The sequence below is a fragment of the Fusarium tjaetaba genome (assembly GCF_013396195.1).
Source record: "Fusarium tjaetaba strain NRRL 66243 chromosome Unknown NRRL66243_c0000028, whole genome shotgun sequence".
NCBI lineage: Eukaryota > Fungi > Ascomycota > Sordariomycetes > Hypocreales > Nectriaceae > Fusarium > Fusarium tjaetaba.
The window spans coordinates 62,746-84,253 of record NW_023501224.1 but is presented as its reverse complement, the minus strand read 5'-3'; the positions used below and the strand labels follow the sequence as shown (position 1 = coordinate 84,253).

Here is a 21,508-nt window from a genome sequence, read left to right as displayed (position 1 = left end):
CCTGAAACTGGAGACAGAGAGGGTAGGATTGACTGCCGAGACTACAGTTTGTTTGGGTTTGGGGCGAGCATGCATGCAAGGTCGAGAGAACGACGCTAGCGTAGCACTCGGGCCCCTGACACGTATTGAGGTCAAGTCGCTGGCGTGTTTGGCAGGACAAGGTTCAGCACCGGGTATTTCTGGTGGACAGCGTTGCAGCTGTTGGTTGTAATGGCGTTGGGGCCCATGCATATCTTTACTGCAAACTGCAAAAACACAGACCGGAATACAGTGCCGTTTTGCCAGTGCTGAGTCTGGGATACTGAGGCGTTGATCACGATGGCTCTGATAGGTGCCGTGTCTCAGTTTGAGTCAACAGAGACAGTGGTTATTGGTTGCATGAATCAGCTGATGTCAAAGCACTGCGATGCGAGATAGTGAATCGGCTCATTGACGAACCAACAATACCCTACAGGCCTTGGTCATTGTACAGTATTTTCTCGTCTCTGAGAAAACAACATGTTATAGATCACATCAGCGGGTATGACAGATCCACAAGACAGAATGATCATCCAGCTATTCCTTGCGCGTTTCGCTCGGGAAAATTGCATCCGTAGACTGCATTTTCGTAAAGAAGGATGCGAGATGACAGCGCCTAACGAGACGGAGTATACACCACTTACTCGGTACGCCAAACCGCTACAGCTCCATATCCCCAAGATCATGGAAATAACACAGACTCACAAATACCCAAGCTTTCGGTAGACATAGGGCTGACACATATCTTATTCCACGCAATATCAACACTCGTCACGCTCGTATCGACTCTACCCGAGCAATAGCCCTAAAACCGTTCGGATCCGCAGAACCCTCCTCCTCCGCACACGGTCACATTTACAGTGCGGCCCCTGTCACCTCATCCCGCGCCGGCGCGTACCCATTTAGGGGGGAACAGGCTAGGTAACACCCGCCCCTAGAAGATTCCAGTAAAAAAAAATCAGTCAAGAAAACACGCGCATGACTGTGCCGCTCGCCCCGTGACACGCACCGGCCCCTTCTTCCCAATATCACGGTACCGGTAAGCTAAGCCTCTAGGGTTACCTGTCAACTGCAACGTCGTAAGTAATAAGACGTGAAACACGAGTGGGGGTTCTGTTAATACCGACGAGATATTGCTCGAGATTGTATTTTCTCACGTGTATTTGGCCGTATAGTCGTGTTCACACCGCAATCTACGAGTGAGAGACAACTATTCTCTATGCAACTCTGTCATGTATCATGGTAACGTCCCATTATAATATCCACTATATATCCCAGAACCAACAACCTTCGACCCAACAACCAACAACCAACATCAAGCAAATGGCAAATCCTGTCGATTAGACGAAGAATCACACCCCGCGAACCGCCACCAATCCTGATGCGTACGAACAAATAACCACCGAATAGCAACGAGCGCAATCCAAGGAAGAGGAGGAAAATCCGCCCAGATACCGCCCTCAAAGTCCTTATCGTGAAGAATCAACGCCAGCGGCAGAATCTCGTTACGATGAGACGCTTTCTTCATGGCGTTAGAGCCTATCTCGGCCCCTGTCTTCTCGAACCACGCTCCCCAGTCGCACTTGTCGGCGTACTTTTCCAATCCGACAAGGGTGTCGATTTCGTTGTGCAGATGTGTTGTGAGGGAGGGCATGAATGAGTCGATGATTTCTCTGACCTTGGAACCGTCGAGTTTCTCCTCGTCTTTGCGGATTTTCTCGATGTAGGTTGTGAAGCGATGCAGGCCCTCGTGGAATAAGCGATGCTCGTCGATGTTGGCGTCCATGAGGCCAGGTACGCCGGTGATTCTGTTGATTTCTGGAAAGATCTTTTCTTCTTCAATGTCGTGATGTTCTTGGATTTCTTGGCTCCATGCCCATGCGAAGCTGGCAAAGTCCACCTTGTCTTTTTGCGTTCCGTGCTCGGCGACGTTGATTGCCTGGAGATAGATGGCGTTGACGCCGCGTAAGAAGAGGTTATGGACGACAGCCATGCCTGCAGCGCATTTTCGAGCACCTTCAGCGCGCTTCTCAAGCTACGCGTAAGCCCGACTATTAGTGACTGTATAGTTATGGCCTGAGTGGCCTTTTCCAGGATTCATACCGAGTCGCCTGCTTTTGACGCGCGGATGAGCTCGAAGGGGCCGTCAACCCATGGCTTCTTGGGTTCTTCCATTGTAGTATGTCACGGCAGATCACGAAACAATAAGCCCAGCATTTCGAAACAGGACAGCGCATTAGTTATATGCTCATTATGAGAGGTAAAGCAATATGTTAGTGCTGACGTTGGATGTCTGGAGAGTAATCCGTAGGTCCGTAGGGCGACCAATCGTGAAATTGACATCATATCTGACATGATCTCTTTCATCCCGACTTTAATTTTAATTTCCTTTAATTCATTAATCGATACCAAGAAGATATTCGGTCGCGGGGGACACTGTTCCTCTTAATAGCGATTTAAATGCTGGCTGTATTGCTCCATAATCTCTAAGGGTCGGATATTAGTAGCGCTGGATAATTGAGCAGGATGATCTCACGATAGCCTCAAGGTCCAAGCTTGCTGACTCAGATTTAATGGGGAGCTTTCACAGGCCACTGTTTATCTTGGAGCTTATCGAACCAATGTCGTCGTTCCAAGTGGAATCTTCGGGATCCTTGCTTAGTCGATGCTCAGACCAGACTCGTTTCCACGCTCCCGATCGCTGGGTTTCGAAGGTCCCCGCCCAGAAGCAACCGTAAGCGGGATCTGGATGTTCCCGATATCCGATGAGGTAGCTAGAAAGGAAATGCGATATGTCCAAAACCCGGAAAACTTGGTGACGATTATGTGCTTATAGTAACTGGTTTATGTGATGAAGACCTGCAGAGACAAAGCGCTGGGTGGTCTGGGAAGCTCATAGCTTGAAGTCAGCCAGACCTGATAATTGTAGGGTAGGTAGGTTAGTCACAGAATCCAGAGTCACAATGATTTATTCAAGAACGCGTCCACTATAATTATAATATAATTAAAAAGGATTGTTAGAGCTTATTTCTATAGAAGATTGAGATTATCATGGTATTATAATTATAGTTCTAAGTCTGCGTTCTGTATATATCTCTCAGAGAGAAGCAATATAACAGTTCTTTCAACCCCGAGTTTATAACATGAGCTTGGATAATAAAGTTAGTCAGCGGAATTAATCTAAAAATAGGTTCAGTCCAAAATCTCATCACGTGTTACAGCCATTGCCTCGGCTTCTTTGGCCCTGGATCTTATCAGATAAGCATCCTCGGATCAGATCAGATCAGATCAGAACATCAACTCATAATACCCGAGTCTCACCAAGTCAAGACAACAGCACTACCGAACTTCAACTCTTGGAATTTGCCTGACTCTGCCAAGCCCAAGTCAGCTTGACAAAGTCTTTAGTGGCGCGCGCCGTTGAATGTCACAAGCAATAGCGAGACTTTGACCCAGCGCTAACATTTACGCGCTATTTAGATGGAGTCTCTCATAACCAATGATGCATTGATGCGCATTGTGTCCCCACCGCACAGACATTTAGGCGAACTTTCCGTCGTCTTGGCAGAACAAGTTTGTTGTCTCTGCAAGCGGAGACTCAAGTATCGTGATAGCGTGACCTGCGGAATTGTGCGCTATTGTCTTGGGCTTCTGATGTATCGTTGTCAATGGCACGCTTGGCCAGCCACAACTGGGGCTGGCTTTATGTGCAGAGTGAAGAATATGTCACGCCATGTTGTTGATGGGAAGAAAGATAACATTGGAGTCAGAGGATCGTTATGTTCGTTACTACATGAGTTGATCACTGATTACATTATCATATCCTCCAATCATGACCAGTGTCGCGTATACCATGAGCCAGTATCCAGTAGGTAGCATTCTTGAGAAGAGTGCCTTTAGATGCTGGTGCCAGAAGCACCATCTGTAGCCAACTGATGCTTGCGCGCGTTATCCTCCATGCGAGCGATTCGCGAGTTCCTCTTGGCCTGCTGTCGACGACGCAACAAGAACAGTATCGCACCAGCAATCAAGACAACACCAGCGATAGAACCAATGACAATACCGGCAATAGCTCCACCGCTCAACTTGTTAGACTTGCCCGACTTGCTCTCCGCCTCAGAAGCATCAGAGCTCCCAGAAGATGTAGACGGGTGAGTCGCAGTTGGGCTGGGACCGACAGTAGCACCAGCTTCCTTGTCATCGTCGCCGGGTTCAGTGGCATTGAAGCAGGGGATCTCAAATTTGAACTCGGACTTTGTGACAAAGGTGATGTCGGCGCAGGCGTAGAAGGTCTGGTTGTGAGGTGCGTCCCAGTCGGCGCGGTAGATGATTTGCAGAGTTGCGTTGTCGCCGGCTGAGACCTTTGATGGGGCATCGGGGACTTGGACGCAGGTGTGGCCTGGGTTGAGATCGGTGATGCTCTTTTCCTGGATCAGGGTCTCAAAGTCATCATTCGACTGAGGGTCTACAGAAAGAAAAGCGAATCAGTATGGTTAATAGGCGGCTGAAATATGAGGTTGCTTACCCTCTGAGTAAGAGATGCTGATCTTGGTGTTGTAGTAATCATCCTGACCAACAAGAGAGACAGCACCGCCAGCTGGATGGTAACATTAGCGAATCTTGTTGCAAAACAAGCGTGTCAAGAAGAAATGAGTAAGAAGCTGACGTACTCAGAGGAAAGTTGGTTCTGTTGCCAGCAGATGCTCGTGAACCGCAAGGAGCCTTGTTGTCCATGTCCCCAGACCAAACACGGTCCGGGGGCCACATGAAAGCGGCAGGTCCCATGTCCTCATCCTGGACACTGGCATCCGTAGGAATGTCATCTTGCGCAAAGGCAAAAGACGCCAGAGTCAGAACAAGCAGATTCTTCAACATGATGAACAGAACTGGTGCACGTTGTCAAGACAAGACGAGGCAGATACTCGAAGAAGGCCGTGGTTACTGATCTCTCCCAACGATGAGGGGAAATCATGCTCGAGATATACACCGTTTCACGGATACACCATCATCACCTGGTACATGTGACACTGCGGGACTTTTGAACCGCCAAGCTCACCCACTGAACCCTTTGAGGCAAGAGAAATGCACTACCACTTGGCCGTTGACATCTGATTGACCCATCCGGCAATCGTGTGCCACCTAAATCCGGTGAACATCAGTATCCCCCCCTGTTTATCAGATGATCAGATAAGATTTTGATGCATCCCGACGCTCCCATTGGTGCGAGGCGCTAACCGAGGACCGCAGCTAGAACACTTTGGGGATAACGACGAGGATTAAAGTTGGTGCGATATCGGATATACAGGTCTAGAGTATGCACTTTATCTTGGCATCAGGTCATGAATTGCTCGTCGGGCCAATCAGTGGTGTTGAGGGTGTAGCTGGGTGGTCGGTGTTCTCGGGATGTGACGGATAATTGACCGGAATGCAATTTCCTGCTTTGCGCTGGACATGGGACGGAATTGTCAACGAACTTAAGCTTAGTTGAGAAAAATTGGCCTGTGCTATGAGGTTTGTGCAGATATATAGCCCTTGGCCCTCCTTCCATCCGTCTCTTTCTCATCAACTCACAGCCTCATCTCAACACTTCTAAGTCATCCAATCGTTAGACTTCACTCGTTCAAAATGCATTCTCTCGCTGCATACACTCTTTTGGCTTCTGCCTCTCTTGCTGTTGCCATTGATCCCCGCTTTGAGTTCCCTGACACTGTCCCTCTCGTCAAGCGACAGCAGCCTGGTACCCCTCAGTACGCCTGCCACGAAGACTGCGGTACGTAACCCCAACAATCACTCCCACGTAATATTCTCTAACGGAGTACAGGTCTTTTGATCACTCTCGCTCGTGATGACGATGGCTACTGCGATAGCGATGAGTGGAACGAGCGCTACGGCCGCTGCATGTCGTGCGCCAACACCTACGACATCTGGAAGTACTACGGCAGCGCCGTAGGCCGAGTTTCCCAGGAGTGCGGTCTTACTCCCAAGCCCAGCCCCTCTGGCTCCTCTGGCGCTGCTTCCACTACCGCCGAGGAGAAGCCTTCTTCCACTGCTGCTGAGGCCAAGCCCTCGACTACTGCTGTCGAGAAGCCTGCCACCACTGCGGCCGAGGAGGTTGAGACTACCAAGGCTGAGGAGCAGGCTACTGCTACTGAGGAAGCTGAGGCGGAGACTACCTCTGAGCATGAGCATGAGGAGACCGAGCATGCTCATACTTCTACTGAGGCTGGGCACTCTGAGGCTCATGAGCATACTACTCTTGCCACTCATGCTGCTGAGACAACTCATGCTGCCAATCCTACCAAGACTCACGAGGCTGGTCACACTTCTGTTGATGAGATTGGAACCGTTGGTGTTACTGTAAGAGACCGTTTATCCTACATTCCTGCATAAGTCACTAATGATATCTCTAGGCTACATCTACTCCCCCCCCCTCAGCTGTCATCGTCAACGGCGCTGCCAAGCAGGTCGGTTTCTCCACTGCTATGGCTGTCGTTGCCCTGGCCATGTTCGGTCTCTACTAGGCAACTAGCACCTAAAAGTGTCAGAGGAGTTATTCTCTGACAGGGAGCAATGAGTGCATGAGTAATGGACTTATGCTGTAAGAGGGTTTAGGGTGTTTTCACTTCTACATATAATTTTAATTGAACATTTAATACTCTATAACTGGAGACCTTGTTGTCATTTCTGGATAAATGCTCGCCTGGCCTGGTGACCATACCGGTGCCGACACGGAGAAACCACTCGTGTTGGTTTTGACTCTTATGATCCTCCTGTCAAGCTGATAATTAATTACCATTGGGGAAATCTATAGTCAGGCTTAAATTTAAAAACATTTGGGACAACAGGGAGTCTTACCAGAAAAGCTCGACTACACGAACTGCCAGCCTTGCCAACGTGGTGTCCTGATTGGAGTGATTTCAACCAACACAATAAGAGGATTCGTGTCAGCTTCTCTTGGATACACTCTTCAGATAAGTCTCAGCCTGCTAGGGTGGGCTTTCCAGCGAACTACAATGCCTCCTTAGGGAAAAGGGCGAAGCTGCACAGGTCATCAGATGACTCAACACTTCAGCTTGACGGTGCAAGAGTTGACACCATTGAACGGGCCGTCTGCTATAATGCAACATGTGTTTCCAAGGAAGAATTTGCGGAGGGCTTTGCATGTACTATGGCGCGTATCCTGGAGGCTGCAATGTTGCTTTTCACGCTACCAAATGTCACAGAGTGGTTGAACAACTTTATAAGAACTACCACTGCAGACCAGCACCGCCTACATGGACGACTATGGGACCAGACAGTCGCAGACGGATCCAGGTATCTTTTGGATCTCACACAAGAGATCTCTGATCCTCAACCTTTCAGCAGCGTGATTGCACAGCTAATAGACGCATTAAACAGTACTTCATCAGGCGGGATTCCAGCGGAATATGCTGCACTCGCTCGCAACTTTGGCTTCAATAGAAGTTTCATAATCACTCAAGACGGGCGAATGGGACTTGGTCCGTCAGATTTACGTCCCGGTGATGATGTCAGTGTGCTATTTGGTGGCGAGGTTCTATATATTCTGAGACGTACTGGTGAACATTTCGCATTTGTGGGTGAATCATATATTGAAGGACTAATGGATGGTCAAGCTATCGAGTTATGCCAGAAGGAAAGAGCACAAATAGAATGTATCTCGTTAAGGTAGTACGTTTTAATACATCGAATAACCCTACAGTTATAAGGCATAAGCATTTACTATCTCTATCTCAACACCTGAACTATTAAAAAGATTGGGAACTATATCACGAGCTACTTTAAAAAACCCTTTGTTATCCCCAGTAGATAACAAACTGACTACCTATGCGTGCTATGGGAAGAGGATAAAAAAAGTCAAGGATGGTAAGACCACAATATACAACCAACAATCAAGGGTACGGGCTATAAAAGAAGCTGATCAGTCAGCATCCGGTATGTGCAGTCAGGTGCATCTTACCACTCTAACATGGAGCAAGCGGTGGCCAGCTCATTAAGAACCCCAGGACCGAACTTGCTAGAGACTTTCGGGAGACCTCGGTGAGCGGCTGGCTTCCAGACTTTTCAAGTAGCAGCTCCTTATCGGCTGCTGTGCTTGTTATGGGATACATTTCTGGTACAATTGGCTGTGCCGACCTGTGGCCTAGGTCGGGCATTGCTTTGCAATAACACCAGAGAGCCCGGTAGATGCAGAAAGGAAAAGTCGTGGATTTTAGAAATCAGATGCAGAGGTAATGGTTGATGTGGAGAGGGCTGAAATAAAGAAAACAAGGGCTAACATCTTGTTGTTTGATCAGTAATCACGAGAACATACTCGGAGACTGTGACTAAGCCAATCCGCACTCAGCATCAATATAGTGGCTTGTAGCATGTATATCTGCCTTCTGCGCCTTAAAACCAAAGAAGGTAAGTAGCTCTTGCTGTGAAGAATAGGGAAGTCACTTAGTGATTAGTTTATTAAAGGGATCCATGTTGCTGATCTAAATCATTTTGAAGAATGACAGCTCTATTACAACAAAATCGAAACTCAATCCAGCTTGTAGGCCAATTTGTCACCGCTCACGGTACCCTCGGCGATCAGCTTTTAGCAAGAAGCCAGATGTGAAGAGCAAGAGCAGCATCTTCAAGCTTCTCAGGGAACGTGTGAGACCTGAACCAAGAGGCTGCACCACCGTTCCATCACTGTCAGTCATGTGGGGCTCTCGGAGCAACTCTATCGGAGGGTTTCCTCATTGGCGGGGGTGTTATGTAATGGCGATCTTGCGTGGTGTGAGACAGGCGCTACCGATCAGTAAACATATCAGAAGTGAGGACGGCTATGACCAATCAAAGGACCTTCACTTGTCTGGGGTTTAGTGTGCCCAGCACAGAGGCACATGGCGGCCTACAAGCCATCGGGCCGTTTGATAATACCAACCTGCGGCTGATCCATCAGTGGTTACAACCTACAGCCATCCCTGAACGCCTTCATCTTGACTGCTTTTGAGCTACCAGTTGGATTCTGCACCACCCAGGAGGTGCTGGCCCTTGGTGTTTTATTAGGATGTCAATTTGCTTGTTATAGGGGCGGGTCTAGTAATTATGAAATGGAAAACATTAAAGAGAAGTCTATTTATAAAAGCTACTTCACTAGTTGACATGTGGCAGAGGGTACCTTTGGACCACCGACGTTTCCTTGCATTAATAACCATCAGCACAAGGGCACTACTCCAGCATCGGCCCAAGAGCTTAGTTCCAAGGTAGTGGTCTACCAAGCGACTGGCGTGCCATCGAAGTTTTGAAATGTTCCACTGAGTTCTTTACCAGCCTTGTCAATAACGTTGACCAATGACTTGACACTGGTCTCGATAGTGATGGCTCCATAGGCGGAAAGCTGCTCGCCAAAAGTAGCAGCCGCCATTTCGGTCTCCACCAGGCCAGGGTGGATGACAAAACTAGTGAGCCAAGGCTCTTCGAAGTGAAGGCGTCGAATGAACCAGTTTAGTGCAGCCTTACTACCACCATACGGGCTACTGGAAGGAGGTAGTGCTACCAAGTGTTCCATGGAGCCCATAGAGCCAAGGAGGGTTGAAATAGCAACGAAGAGAGGATTTCCGGTCTTGCTGGCCTGCAGGAGGTCTGCGACGGCTTGAAAGAGAACAACAGGGCCGATGGTGTTGACCTCAAAGTGCTTCTTGATATTGTCGACGGTTGTGTCACGAACTAGACCGCCATCACTTGCGATCCCGGCATTGGCGATGACGATGTCGAGGGAGTCAATGCCGGGATCGGCTTTGAGTGTAGCAACGGCCGCGGCAGCATCGGAAGGGACGCTGGAGTCAAGCTTGACGATGATGAGCTTAGAGCCCTTGCCTACTGGCAGATCGTGGAGAGCTTTGGAAGTTGGGTGGGAGGGATCGCGGACGCCAACAATGACGGTGAGGGATGGTCGAGCAAGGAATGTCTTGACGAGGCCTTGGCCGATTCCACGGTTTCCACCAGTGATGAGGACTGTAGATGGAGGAGACATGGCAAGGTTGTTTGAATGAGTGTTGAGTGAATGAGTTATGATTATGGAAGTTAGAATTGTTGCAGTGAATTGTTTGTTTCTGCTGTTCTTATTTCCCAAGTGCGAACAGTCGTTATATATACTCATCCAACTGTAGCACAAGACCAGTATGTTGTCTTGAGTGGATGCGACAGCCTCCGACCTGTTGGGACTTCTCGCACCATCGAGAAAACGCATGTATTTGTCAACACGATGATATCTGCTTTAATCATCAAGATTCTAGTGCATTTACCTAAATAAGTAGGATCAATGTTGTGTAATCGACAGCCCACTGACGCTAAGGCAAGCTTACAATTACTGAATAGTAATCGCTCGGCGGTTTTAGTCATTTAGTGTTATTTCCGTTCCAGATCAAGTCTCCAACAGGCAACCTAGTCCAGAATTAAAGGCCAAATAAGCATACCTCAATTGGAATTGCGTTAAAGTAGTAATACATTTGAAGATTATACGTTTGGCAAGCTCCATAAGAAATCCCATGACCTATCTTCTGGCTCGGCCATGTCGGGGTCATCAGTGGCAAAGCCGAATGGAGCCATGCTTGGATCAAATGGCAGCGCAAGCCAGTCATCCACAGCTGGCATCGACAAATTCCCCAATGAATCATCTACTGGCGGCACGCTATTGTCGAATATCCATTGGGAGGTTTGGTCCACTCCACGAATCCCCTGTGGAATCGTTGTTGGGACCATGCTTTGCCTATACCTCTCCAGATGCATGTCCAGCAACTCTCCATACCGAGAAGCGAGGTGCATTTCGTCGAGATTACTGTTCCTCAAAGCTCGGATACTTCGCTCCAATACCCCAAGGGAGGTCTCCAGGTCTGTTGTTCGAATTCCCAGACTCAGAGCTTTTAGAAGGAAGATGGAAACCATGATGATGCGAAGGAATACTCGAACGGGGCAGAAGCGGAGCGTACCAGCTTCGAATAGCCTGTTGACTGACTCGAGAGCCTGACACGAAGAATCGGTAACTTCTTTGACGAAAGAATAGTCCGTTGCCGTGATAGATGACTGGAGAACGTCGGTGTCGATGGAATTTGAGGGTCTTCGACCAAGGACTCGATCAACGGCGGCTTGGATGCCGAAGGAGTTCATGAAAGCGCGGAGATAATTGAACTCAATTGTCAAGTCTTCATATGCATGAGGAGATGAATCTGGATTGAGGAACAATTAGTAAACAAGGACCCCAAGACAGAAGAAGGCGTGTGCTCACTTTTGTGGCTGAGATGGGTTGTCTTCCAGCCCAGTAGCTGCTTTTGAAAGTGCTTGATGATGTTTATGTATCTGCAGCTACTAAGTATCTCTCGAATCGCTGCTGCCGAAGGACATAGAACATCGATAATAGTTCGTGTAAGATTGGTCAAGTCGAGCCATGCTGTCACCGTGGTTGACTTGCCTTGCAAGTCTCTTGCGAAAGGCTCTGACATGAAGCGTGAGACAGAAGTCGGCATCATAGAGGGGCATCCTAGGCGACTGGACTGCTGCTCTAAGAAGATGTATAGTAGATCGCGCAATCGTGTCTGCTGGGCTCTGAATCCTGGTGGCTGTGTAGACACGTCACCTCTTTCGCCATCATCGCAAAGACCAAGTTCGAGAGCTAAAGACTGCACACATCCTAGCAACATCCAAGACATACGGTCCGAGGTTTTGGCGGGTAGTATAACATCTCGTAGCCACTGAGCTTCGTTATCATCAGTCGTGTCGGCTTGATTATCGAACTGATCATCCCGAGGATCGAAGTCCGTGAGCAAATTAGATGAATCCCAGCCATCCGAAGCCGGGGGTAGATGTATCGCTTGAGGGTGCCACTCTATGATTAGTAGCAAAGCTTCAATAGATCCTCGGGTTCTTGTCTTTGCTTTGGATCGCTTCTCTTGGCCGAAGATAATTCTCATGACGAGATGCTGACAGTGCTCCCATAGTCGGTGGTGGACAATAGTGCTCCTAGCTAGGCCACCGTGACCACTTAAGACATGGTATCGGGATGATATCATCAGGATCACACAGCAGAGGAGGGGTTCTTGTGTGATGAGTTTATAGTGTCTTTCGTGGCTTAGGTCAAAGCCTTTTGAGACAGGAGATAGTGGTGCTAGATTTTGCTGAAATCTGCCAAGGAGACAATTAGTCATGATGTCTTCCATTCATTTCGAACGATGATACTTGCAGGTCAACGTAGTTGACTGCTTCCTCGGCGGTGAACCAGCCCATTCTGACGAAGCGAAAGGCCCGCCATACCGTCAAAGGGCTGAGAGAGTTGGGGGAATTGTGATTAGGCCTCGATGCCACCACAGAGGCTGTTGTTCCAGGGCTCGACATTTCTCCGGTACGATGCAGTGTATGCCGTGTCATGGGCCGTTGATTACTCGGTGAGGTACCCTCCTTGTTCGCATGTTCAATCGCAGGCTGGTACAAAAGCCGTAGTGCGTCGTTACCGTTCGAAACAAGTGTCGTAGTGATTTCACCTGCAGGTCCTGTGGAGCTTATAGACGGTGAGGCTTCGTTCATAACAGCTTGCTGCTGGTGTTCGGGCAGTCCACTGCGGACCGATATAGAAATGTCAGGGAACGTCAATTCGTTGCCGTCGTCGAGCATCTGTGATGGTTCTTCCGTAAACGTGTCTTGACTCAGGTTGGCATGAGCCGGCGAGGTACTCGCCATAGTAGCACCATGTTCTGAACCCGGAGCTGGTAGAAGCACCACGTTAGCAAAGCGGGCTGCAGAGGGTGGAGAGATGGACATAAGATCTAAAGACACGTGCCTTGTTCCGACGACCCTCTTCTGTTGATGGTCTTGTTTCGCTTTCGATGAGAGCGCTCATCGCTGAATACACATTCTTTCACTTCTCGTTGACATCTCAAGCATGGCGCGCCAGGTTGATCGACGATGCAGCGGATCTTCTTCTTCCGACACAACTCGCAGGCGTGGTATCCCCGGCGGAAATCACGGACGCGTCGTCTTCGAGAGGGACCGTCATTATCGGGCAAAGTGGGCTGGGTTTGTGCGTCAGCATCCATTGGTCCTTCTCTGGCCGACACGAGTCTCTCGGTGGTCACTCGTCTGGAAATGTTGAGAATCGGAAAGTGGCGGATGGTGACGGATATAAGTACCTCTGCGCCGGATGTCGCTGATCACCAGGCAACGGCCTAACTAACATCGAGTGGGACTAATTCAGTGGGCTAGCTTGGCGTCGTGCGGGGATTGACAGGCTAAGTCCCCATTCGCTCTGGGGCGACTTGCAAAGTGTAACACGGGAAATGTCTTCCGAGGAATAGATGATAAAGATTAACTATGGGTTGATGTCTCTGGAAATTGGATTTACATGGTACACCCAGCGACAGAAGAAGCCGAGAACATGATGATAATGTTGCAAAGATCGAATCTTGTACTGTTAAAGAGAATAACTAATCAACTATGAGATGGATGTACTCAAGCTGGCAAGCTTATTGGAAGATTCTTCCACCATTCCAGCAATTCAGAGCAAAGCACTATGTTATGTGAGGTATCGGAAGTTCTTGTTCTTATCACCAAGCTCCGTAACGTCAACAGCCATATCAGAATCCACAGGGCCATATTCACGGTCCCTTCTCTTGTTCTCACGTTCCAAAGCAAAGTGCAGACCTAATGCAAGGACAGAGATAAGTCCGGTCAATCCACACCCAATAGCGGTGCCCCGAAGGTAAAGGGGTCTGGTCAAGCATTGTGTTAGTGTACGAACGCCCAAGTATGAAGTTTTGAAATGAGCAAGAGGAAAACTTACCCGTCCGTACTAGGAAAGACAACACTACTAACAAAAGAGGAGCATTGACCGAAGGTAGCCAGGATAGCTAGTCCCGCTCCCTTCTTCGAGTCCCCTCCCTGATTGTTCAGCAGCCAAGTGATGTTGATAGCAAGCGCAGGAAAGACTCCACACGAGGCCAGAAAGATGGCGGCATAACGCGTTGCCTTCTTAGACTCATCCTGAACAACGACCAACATGAGGTAGCCAATAAAGCCAATGAAAGCGCTGCCACCGACAACATACCCTCTCTTGCCATATCTGTCACTCACTAAAGCTGCTAGCACGCAGCAAAGGAAGGCCAGAAAGTATGGCGGTGCAGTGAGACCCTGTGCGGTGACGGATGAGTAGCCCATATCCCGGACAATTGTGGGCAGAAAGTTGGAAAGGCCGGCGAATGAGTAGTTGCAGCAGAAATGAATGACGGTGTGGACGTAGTTCTGGTAGTCTGTCAGACCAGCAAATATCTGGTTCCATCGAACGCCACTCTTCTTGGTGCGATCGCGGACCTGCAGCCGCTCAACGGCATAGGTGGCATCCTTCTCAGATAGATATTTGGCCTTATCTGGCGAATCTGCCAAGAAGAACCAAGCAACGAGGGAGAAAGCTACCGTGGGGGCGCCCTCTATAATAGACAAGTCAGAAAGCTGTAGCACAGAGAGCTATGATCAAGTTGCCACGTACCGATGATGAAGAGATATCTCCAAGGCTCCAGTGAACCACTGATATGCGTGATTCCATACGCCAACGCAGAAGCGAAGCAATTGGCCAAGGGCGACATGCCCAGGAGGAGGGAAACACGAAAGCCGAGCTCATCACGACGGTAGAACAAAGATAGGAAATAAGGTGCACCAGCACCAAACGCCGCCTCGAATATACCAAGCAGCGCTCGGCAAGCGATAAGTCCACCGAGGTTATGCACGGCACCAGCGCACATAGCTGCCGTTCCCCAACTACATGAAAAACATGTTAGTGCCTATCATGGCCATTGAGATAGAGGCTTGCTTACCAAACGCAAAGCGCGGCGACGTATTTACTCGCAGGGAGTATCTTCCAGAAAAGACTAGTCCACTCGAAGCACACGTAACAGATGTAGAACGCGTTGAGGACCCAGGCCCATTCGGAGTCACTGAGACCTAGGTCATCTTTTGCACCGGCGGTTTTGGCGTTGCCGATATTTCCTCGATCGAGATAGGATAGGATGTATAGGCAGCAGACGATGGGTAGAAGACGGCGGTCAAACTAGATGATTGTTAGTGAAGCTGTTTCATCTGGGAGTATTGGTGGCTTACTGTATTCTTGATGCGCTTGTTGGCCTCCTCGGGAACGTCAACGCGCTGCTGCTCCTGGTGTTCTGGTGCATGTTCAAGTTCCTCTGTGCCCAGGGACATCTTGTGCTCAGACTCTGGTTGATTCATCTTGAGTGTGTACCGAAAGACCAATTGGAAATAGAGATGAAGTTTGATGAACAAGGAGATCTGGATGGATCTTTCGCCAGGATATCGGTGGGCTTTAGTAGTCGAGCGATGAACTATCACTTTTGAAACGCTTTGACGCTATCTTCGACAGATCCCGTCAGTCTCCGGGATTCAAAGTTTGCAGCTTGCAGAAAGGGGAGCATCTGATCTCGGATCCAGATCCAAGATGCGGGGACCCCGCATACCCCAGATTCTCTAAGAACTATCCGGGGCAGCTTATTAGATCCGGATCATGCTCTACTCCGGATAGACGAGTATCCGTCACTTTCCGAGCATATCCGAATGTCAACCAGCTCCGAACCTTTACTTATTCCTAGGCATCATGTATATAAGTTGTTCTTCCAACGTCTCCGTTCAGACTGCTCATCATCAATCATCCAACATCTCATCATCCCAACAACACATATCTGCATCAAACACCCCAATTCAATTCACGATGTCCAAGTCCATTGTCAACAGCACCCCCTATCCCTTCCAATTCAATCCCCCAACCCTGCAAAAGCCTGGCAAGCCAGGCCAGACCGCAGATGTAACTGGCACTCTGAAGAATGTCCGCGGCAAAATCCCATCCGTCCACGCCTCGGCTCTTCGCACCATGATGCTCGAGGCCCATAATGACCCTACCAAGATCCTCGCCCACGCCTGCAGCTATGACGGTCTTTCATCACGACTCTGTGAGGAAGCTGGTTTTCCCATGATTTTCCTCGCTGGGTATGCTGTAGCTAGTGCCTATGGTCTTCCTGACACTGGGTATATCGCTATGGCTGAGGTCTGCGATAAGATCCAGGAAACTGTGCGGCAGGTCTCTGTGCCTGTTATGGCCGATGGAGATACCGGATACGGCAGTCCGCTCAATGTAAAGAGAACTGTGGAGAGCTACGCCCATGCTGGCGCTGCTGGAATCATGATTGAGGACCAAACCTGGCCAAAGCGTAAGTCTGTCATGGTACTTAAATGATCTAGAGCTAACCGTCTCAGGATGCGGCCATACCAAGGGCAAGTCAGTTGTCTCTCGTGGCGAGGCATATGCCCGTATCCAGGCTGCTTGCGACGCTCGAGATCAAGGCAAGGATATTTTTATCCTAGCGAGAACCGATGCTTTGATCCATGGCTGGGAAGAGGCCATGAGCCGTGCCAAAGAGTTCAAAAGAATCGGCGTTGATGCCGTTTTCGTTGAGGCTCTTCCCGATCGTGAATCAATGCGGCGATGTGTAGAGGAGATTGGTATCCCCACATTTGCAAACAGTAAGTCACTTTACTTAGCCTCAATCTCACTACAATCACAGGAATCGTACTGACTTATCGCCTTAGTTATTGAAGGTGGAAAGACTGAGAATCTGTCTGCCAAGGACCTTGCAGAACTGGGATTCTGTGCTGTGGCATATCCCTGGACTCTTGTGGCTGCGAAGCTCAAGAGTATCCGCGAGACCTTGGAAGAACTGAAGAAAAGTATGACGGTGGGGAAACCACCTATGATTCTTTCGTACAACGAAGTTTGTGAGGGCGTTGGATTCAATAAGTACTGGGATCTGGAGGAGAGGTACAAGTTCAAGGATGATGGCCTTGTGACTGAATCCACAAACGGCCATTCTTAGTCTTCGTATCTAGTACAGTAGATCAGAACATCACGCGACGTGATGTCGAAGTAAATATGTGTCAAATATGTAACAATCACATAAAGCTCGTTATAGGCTAGCCTGGAGATATTTGTGATGATTTGGCCATGAGAACAGAAGTACGAGTTCATTCCTGCTTAAAAACATACGTCTTGCTAGTAGAGATGAAGATGCTACACTGATGCAAGCGTATCACCTCGTATTCCCATTTCGCCTTCTATTCCGCATCTTGTGAAAGGGGCAAAAAACTGGTCCACGATCTTCACATCCCATCGAGGTCCATCTCCAAAACAGACACAGCTATCGTACAGTCTGCACTTAACATCTTCCAGTAGATACTGCAAACCTGCATCCCCATCTCCGAGTGCAGCATTTCTCAAAGTCTCTAGTGAATCATCACTCATTGTCTTCCTGAGTCGTTTCTCAATCCCGATACACGACAGCCATTGATCCGGATCCTTGCCTGTGGATCGATACTCTGTTTCTATGAGATTGCACAACACAAGTCCCAGATCCTTTTCAGCGGCGACAGCATGTGCTTGGTTGATAGATCCTGTTTGCTTATACTCGACTCGTGCCTTTGCCATAGTTTCGATGAAGGAGGGTTTGATATCTTGCGTGGCTTTTGAATGCTTCAGGCCCCTCTGGATGACTGTTTTGGCGTTGTGTTGCGTGCATACAGTTTGGTAATGCTCCATGACGGACCAGAAGAGAAGGCCTGCAAATGTCTCTGCACCGGGTCCAAGATATGGCAGGATATCCTGAGGCGGCAACGAGACGCGGAGGTAGTGTAATGGGTCTAGCCACATGCTGCACTCGAGACGATACTGGGTTGATTGTGACAAGTTCACTGGCAGGGGAATGTGGCCGAACAAGTCCTGGAAGCTGTCTGCCTCTACAGCGGTAGTATCGCTACCTGAAGCCTCAGTCCTCGGACGCTCTGTCCCTCCCGTCGAGACTTTTGGTGGAGCTTCAAGATCAGCAGCGACTGCAAGCTCGCGAAAGATGCCAAGCATCTCAGGTCTCTCATCACCTTGAACAGCATCGAGTAGTCTTTGGACGCCTTGTTTCATACGCGCATTTTGATCTGCCAGCGCATGATTCGATTGAGCCTGTCGCTTGCGAAAAGCTGCTTGGGAGCGTCGGCCTCGCTCACGACGACGCTGGAAACCTATGTTAGCGCCTGGACGGAGTCGCGCGGAGGAATCATACCGTCAGTTCATCTTGAGGCTCTGTAATACCCATGCTGCCGCTAATAGTTACTTTCTGGTCTTTTACTGGTCAAAGGATAATTTCTTCACAAACTTGGTGCAAATATTGGATTTGTCAGATTGAAGCGGGAGAGTAAGCAGAGATGCCTTGACCTGATTGGGTGGAGATTGGCACCAATTACCCCGATCACGTAACCGCGGGAGATGGCTCAGGCCGAATTAGTATCACCAAGAGACCGAAGGATTGAGGTTACGTGTTCGGGTCAAAAGTTGTCCCTAGATTTTGGAATTGACTAAAAAAAAGGACTCATCGCTAATGAGAAACAATTCGTATAAAGATGAGATCCTCCTCGCTTCACAAAAACATATCAGCTTCACAATACTCTCATTCCCAGCTACCAACACTTAAAAGTATCCAATATGGTCAAAATCGCTATTGCAGGAGCCTCGAGCGGTATGTTTAGCCTTACAGTTTCACTGCCCCAATCATTGACCTTCTCCAGAGCTCGCTAGAGAGATTCTCGACAGGCTTGTCGCTACCGGAAAGCACGATATCACAGCACTCGTTCGCAAGGTACATCTAGAATCATCATCCGCCTGTTGTAACTAGTAACTGACAGATCTAGGACCCATCTACATTTCCAGAGCTCCCAGGCGTCACCTGGATCAAAGCTGATTACGAAAACAAGTCTAAGCTTGTTGATTTATTCCGTGGTGTTGAGACTGTTCTCTCATTCCTAGCCGTTCATTTAGATCCGGGTAGCGAAACCCAGAAGCGACTTATTGACGCAGCTGTCGAGGCTGGCGTGAAGAGGTTCGCTCCATCCGAGTGGGCAACGTGAGTTTTACATCAAGCATTAACGAGCGACACTTCAATTGACTATGCTTCAGGGGAGCCAAACTCGCAGACTCGCTGGACGTCATGTCATGGTACAGCGGCAAGATTGAAATTAGAGATTATCTCAAGACTCTGAACTCTGATAAGAAGGCATCTTAGCCCAGATACTCTCTTCATTACAGGAGCTAATCCAGTCAATTAGATTATCGAGTATACACTATTCCAACCTGGTGGGTTTATGGATTACCTTTGCCACCCTTACAAGACCGCAAAGTATATCACTACTACCGTAGTCAACGTCGATTTCGTCAAGAAACGTGCGATAGTCGTCGAAGGCACCCTCGATGATGAGATCACTTATACAAGTGTCAACGACATTGCCAACATCGTTACCCAGGCTATCGATTTTGAGGGCGAGTGGTCCGTAATTGGAGGTATTAGCGGCGATCGTATCTCCATTCGTCAACTTCTCAAAATTGGAGAAGAACTCAGAGGTAAGCATACCGGCAAGCAACAACAAACAATGGTACTGACTTCACGCAGGAGAGCCTTTTGCTATCGAGTGGCTCAAGATGGAAGACCTAGCAGCTGGCGAACTCAAGACGGACAATTACCCCCGACTTCCGCTGCCATCGGTTCCCCAGGATCAGGTAGAGGCTTTCTCCAAGATGGTGGTCATTGGTACTCTCACCGCCTTCCACCGCGGAGCTTGGACTGTCTCGGATGAATGGAATCGAGTTTTCCGAGATTATAAATTCACCAAGGTTAATGAGCTGTTGAATTCTGTGTGGGAGGGCAAGAGTTAAGGCTTTGCTGGGGTTTCTCAAGCTATGAGAGGCTCATATCGTCAAGAAGATATAACTTAGCAAACCGCTGACCATTTTCCTTCCATTTTGCATGACAATTGAACTTGACATTTTCATTGATATATCAGTGGCTACTTCCCATCTCAAAAGTTTGGGCCTCTTTTTTTGATCATAGTCTTTTCTCGCAATGCCCGGATAATCAGGTTGACTGACTGTCAACTAATACACCAAAGGTCAGACATGATTCATCAGCACCATTTGAGGTTCCACAATTTGACTCATGGCGCACGATTTCACCCAAACGGGTAAGCTTCAAGTTTGATTTGACCCCACTTAAGCCTCGAAGAAGCATCATCTCGCGATCAATGGGAAAACCAAGAGAATCTGAGAAAAGTATTTAGGCAAACATAGTCCCCGGGTCAGTCGTAGTTTTCTCCGTATTGCTCTTAGCCAAGATTTAAACACCATACCCTGCCTCTTTCCTCAAATAACTCACTCCTGGACCTCCCCAGTCCAGGGATGTTTCCACTGCCTATAGCTTCCACCAATATGTCCGACTATCCCAACTACTATCCACCGCCTGGCCCTCCGCCGGGTTCCAACATGAACCAGCCACCATCAAGCTATCCTCCGTACTATCAGGGACCTCCCAACGCAGGTCACCAGCAATCCATCTATCCACCTGCAGCAGGTCCTTCTGGCTTTCAGGGACCACCAAGTTACTACCCTCGCATAGGCTTCACCAGACTTCCCGCCAGGTTCCACATCTGGAATGTCATGACCAGCGGAGGTACAAGCTGTCTCGAACTTGGGCCTCAGCTCAAAGGCCCAGTAGCCTACTCTGCAAAGATGTTCTCTAGCAGCAGACTCAAGATCAAAGAGGGGCCATATGCATCTGAGAATTTACCTATCTGCACTATAGAGAGTCGGCATACCTTCAGTAGCAAGAGCACCATCACTTTTGATAGCTTTCAAGCCAACCTTGTGGAGACGAGCATGTTTAACGATGGCGCTACCTGGCCGTTTGATGTTGAGGTTAATGGCACCTCTCAAAGGTGGCAGTGGCGAAAAAAGAAGACACAAAAAACATCAACTCTGTGGCAGATCATCGAAGCATTTTCTGACAGCGACTTTGGAAGCTGGGAGCTTGTACCTGTTGTAGGCCAGGGCTGGCCTATTGCTACTTTTGAGGCATCTGGAGGAAATACCTTTGAGGATAACGCAGCACTGGGTGTATTTGAGTTTTACGGTCCTGCAGCTGTTGGACAATTAGGTGACATCTTTTCAAATGTGTCTATCGCTATCCTCTTGCGTATTATATCGCAACATTACTTCGGTAGAATCGCGTCGTTGGCAGGCTCATAGTGAGCCGGCGTCTGCTTGGACAAAGGGATGACAGATCTGGTGGGGTGAAAACAACTTATCCCACAATAAACACGCACTGATATTGTAAATCAGCTTTTTTCGCAGTTAAATCATGGCACAGAGACCAGTTTCAACACTTATTCTAGTCATGGGACATTTTCTAAGCTTGTACTATACCATCCTGCAACTATCACAAACAGGAAGCGATCTGACCATAGTCTGATTTGAGATGTGCTGAATGTACCTTCAGTTACATCGACATGAAACTTCTAGCATGCTCTAAAACGCACAGGATATTGCCAGACTATCTTCTCCGAGACATTACCCTGCCAATTG

The 21,508-nt window shown here is 48.7% G+C and overlaps 10 protein-coding genes across 10 annotated transcripts; 4 read left to right on the top strand and 6 right to left on the bottom strand.

Moving 5' to 3' along the window:
* Positions 1 to 1,333: 1,333 nt before the first annotated feature.
* On the bottom strand, positions 1,334 to 2,193 carry FTJAE_1508 (uncharacterized protein; the record flags this gene model as incomplete). Its single annotated transcript, XM_037347605.1, has 2 exons — positions 1,334 to 2,053; positions 2,122 to 2,193. 2 exons carry the CDS (start codon positions 2,191 to 2,193, stop codon positions 1,334 to 1,336), a joined length of 792 nt encoding a protein of 263 aa, XP_037211360.1.
* Positions 2,194 to 3,914: 1,721 nt separating this feature from the next.
* Positions 3,915 to 4,893, bottom strand: FTJAE_1507 (WSC2 glucoamylase III (alpha-1 4-glucan-glucosidase); the record flags this gene model as incomplete). Its single annotated transcript, XM_037347604.1, has 3 exons — positions 3,915 to 4,483; positions 4,544 to 4,615; positions 4,689 to 4,893. The coding sequence occupies 3 exons, from the start codon at positions 4,891 to 4,893 to the stop codon at positions 3,915 to 3,917; spliced, it is 846 nt and encodes a 281-aa protein (XP_037211359.1).
* A 750-nt stretch (positions 4,894 to 5,643) lies between these two features.
* On the top strand, positions 5,644 to 6,539 carry FTJAE_1506 (uncharacterized protein; the record flags this gene model as incomplete). The annotated part of the gene is made up of 3 exons (XM_037347603.1): positions 5,644 to 5,788; positions 5,840 to 6,375; positions 6,429 to 6,539. The coding sequence occupies 3 exons, from the start codon at positions 5,644 to 5,646 to the stop codon at positions 6,537 to 6,539; spliced, it is 792 nt and encodes a 263-aa protein (XP_037211358.1).
* A 2,744-nt stretch (positions 6,540 to 9,283) lies between these two features.
* FTJAE_1505 (short-chain dehydrogenase reductase SDR) lies at positions 9,284 to 10,045 on the bottom strand (the record flags this gene model as incomplete). The annotated part of the gene is made up of 1 exon (XM_037347602.1): positions 9,284 to 10,045. The coding sequence occupies one exon, from the start codon at positions 10,043 to 10,045 to the stop codon at positions 9,284 to 9,286; it is 762 nt and encodes a 253-aa protein (XP_037211357.1).
* Positions 10,046 to 10,527: 482 nt separating this feature from the next.
* On the bottom strand, positions 10,528 to 12,901 carry FTJAE_1504 (ARO80-positive transcription regulator of ARO9 and ARO10; the record flags this gene model as incomplete). Its single annotated transcript, XM_037347601.1, has 4 exons — positions 10,528 to 11,237; positions 11,297 to 12,182; positions 12,244 to 12,797; positions 12,853 to 12,901. The coding sequence occupies 4 exons, from the start codon at positions 12,899 to 12,901 to the stop codon at positions 10,528 to 10,530; spliced, it is 2,199 nt and encodes a 732-aa protein (XP_037211356.1).
* Positions 12,902 to 13,573: 672 nt separating this feature from the next.
* On the bottom strand, positions 13,574 to 15,276 carry FTJAE_1503 (nicotinamide mononucleotide permease; the record flags this gene model as incomplete). Its single annotated transcript, XM_037347600.1, has 5 exons — positions 13,574 to 13,769; positions 13,841 to 14,483; positions 14,543 to 14,811; positions 14,868 to 15,100; positions 15,151 to 15,276. 5 exons carry the CDS (start codon positions 15,274 to 15,276, stop codon positions 13,574 to 13,576), a joined length of 1,467 nt encoding a protein of 488 aa, XP_037211355.1.
* Positions 15,277 to 15,772: 496 nt separating this feature from the next.
* FTJAE_1502 (carboxyphosphonoenolpyruvate phosphonomutase) lies at positions 15,773 to 16,931 on the top strand (the record flags this gene model as incomplete). Its single annotated transcript, XM_037347599.1, has 3 exons — positions 15,773 to 16,268; positions 16,315 to 16,581; positions 16,648 to 16,931. The coding sequence occupies 3 exons, from the start codon at positions 15,773 to 15,775 to the stop codon at positions 16,929 to 16,931; spliced, it is 1,047 nt and encodes a 348-aa protein (XP_037211354.1).
* A 194-nt stretch (positions 16,932 to 17,125) lies between these two features.
* On the bottom strand, positions 17,126 to 18,197 carry FTJAE_1501 (uncharacterized protein; the record flags this gene model as incomplete). The annotated part of the gene is made up of 2 exons (XM_037347598.1): positions 17,126 to 18,115; positions 18,165 to 18,197. The coding sequence occupies 2 exons, from the start codon at positions 18,195 to 18,197 to the stop codon at positions 17,126 to 17,128; spliced, it is 1,023 nt and encodes a 340-aa protein (XP_037211353.1).
* Positions 18,198 to 18,583: 386 nt separating this feature from the next.
* Positions 18,584 to 19,807, top strand: FTJAE_1500 (2'-hydroxyisoflavone reductase; the record flags this gene model as incomplete). The annotated part of the gene is made up of 6 exons (XM_037347597.1): positions 18,584 to 18,617; positions 18,667 to 18,737; positions 18,790 to 19,001; positions 19,055 to 19,082; positions 19,204 to 19,495; positions 19,545 to 19,807. The coding sequence occupies 6 exons, from the start codon at positions 18,584 to 18,586 to the stop codon at positions 19,805 to 19,807; spliced, it is 900 nt and encodes a 299-aa protein (XP_037211352.1).
* A 549-nt stretch (positions 19,808 to 20,356) lies between these two features.
* Positions 20,357 to 21,172, top strand: FTJAE_1499 (uncharacterized protein; the record flags this gene model as incomplete). Its single annotated transcript, XM_037347594.1, has 1 exon — positions 20,357 to 21,172. The coding sequence occupies one exon, from the start codon at positions 20,357 to 20,359 to the stop codon at positions 21,170 to 21,172; it is 816 nt and encodes a 271-aa protein (XP_037211351.1).
* Between the last annotated feature and the right edge of the window lie 336 nt (positions 21,173 to 21,508).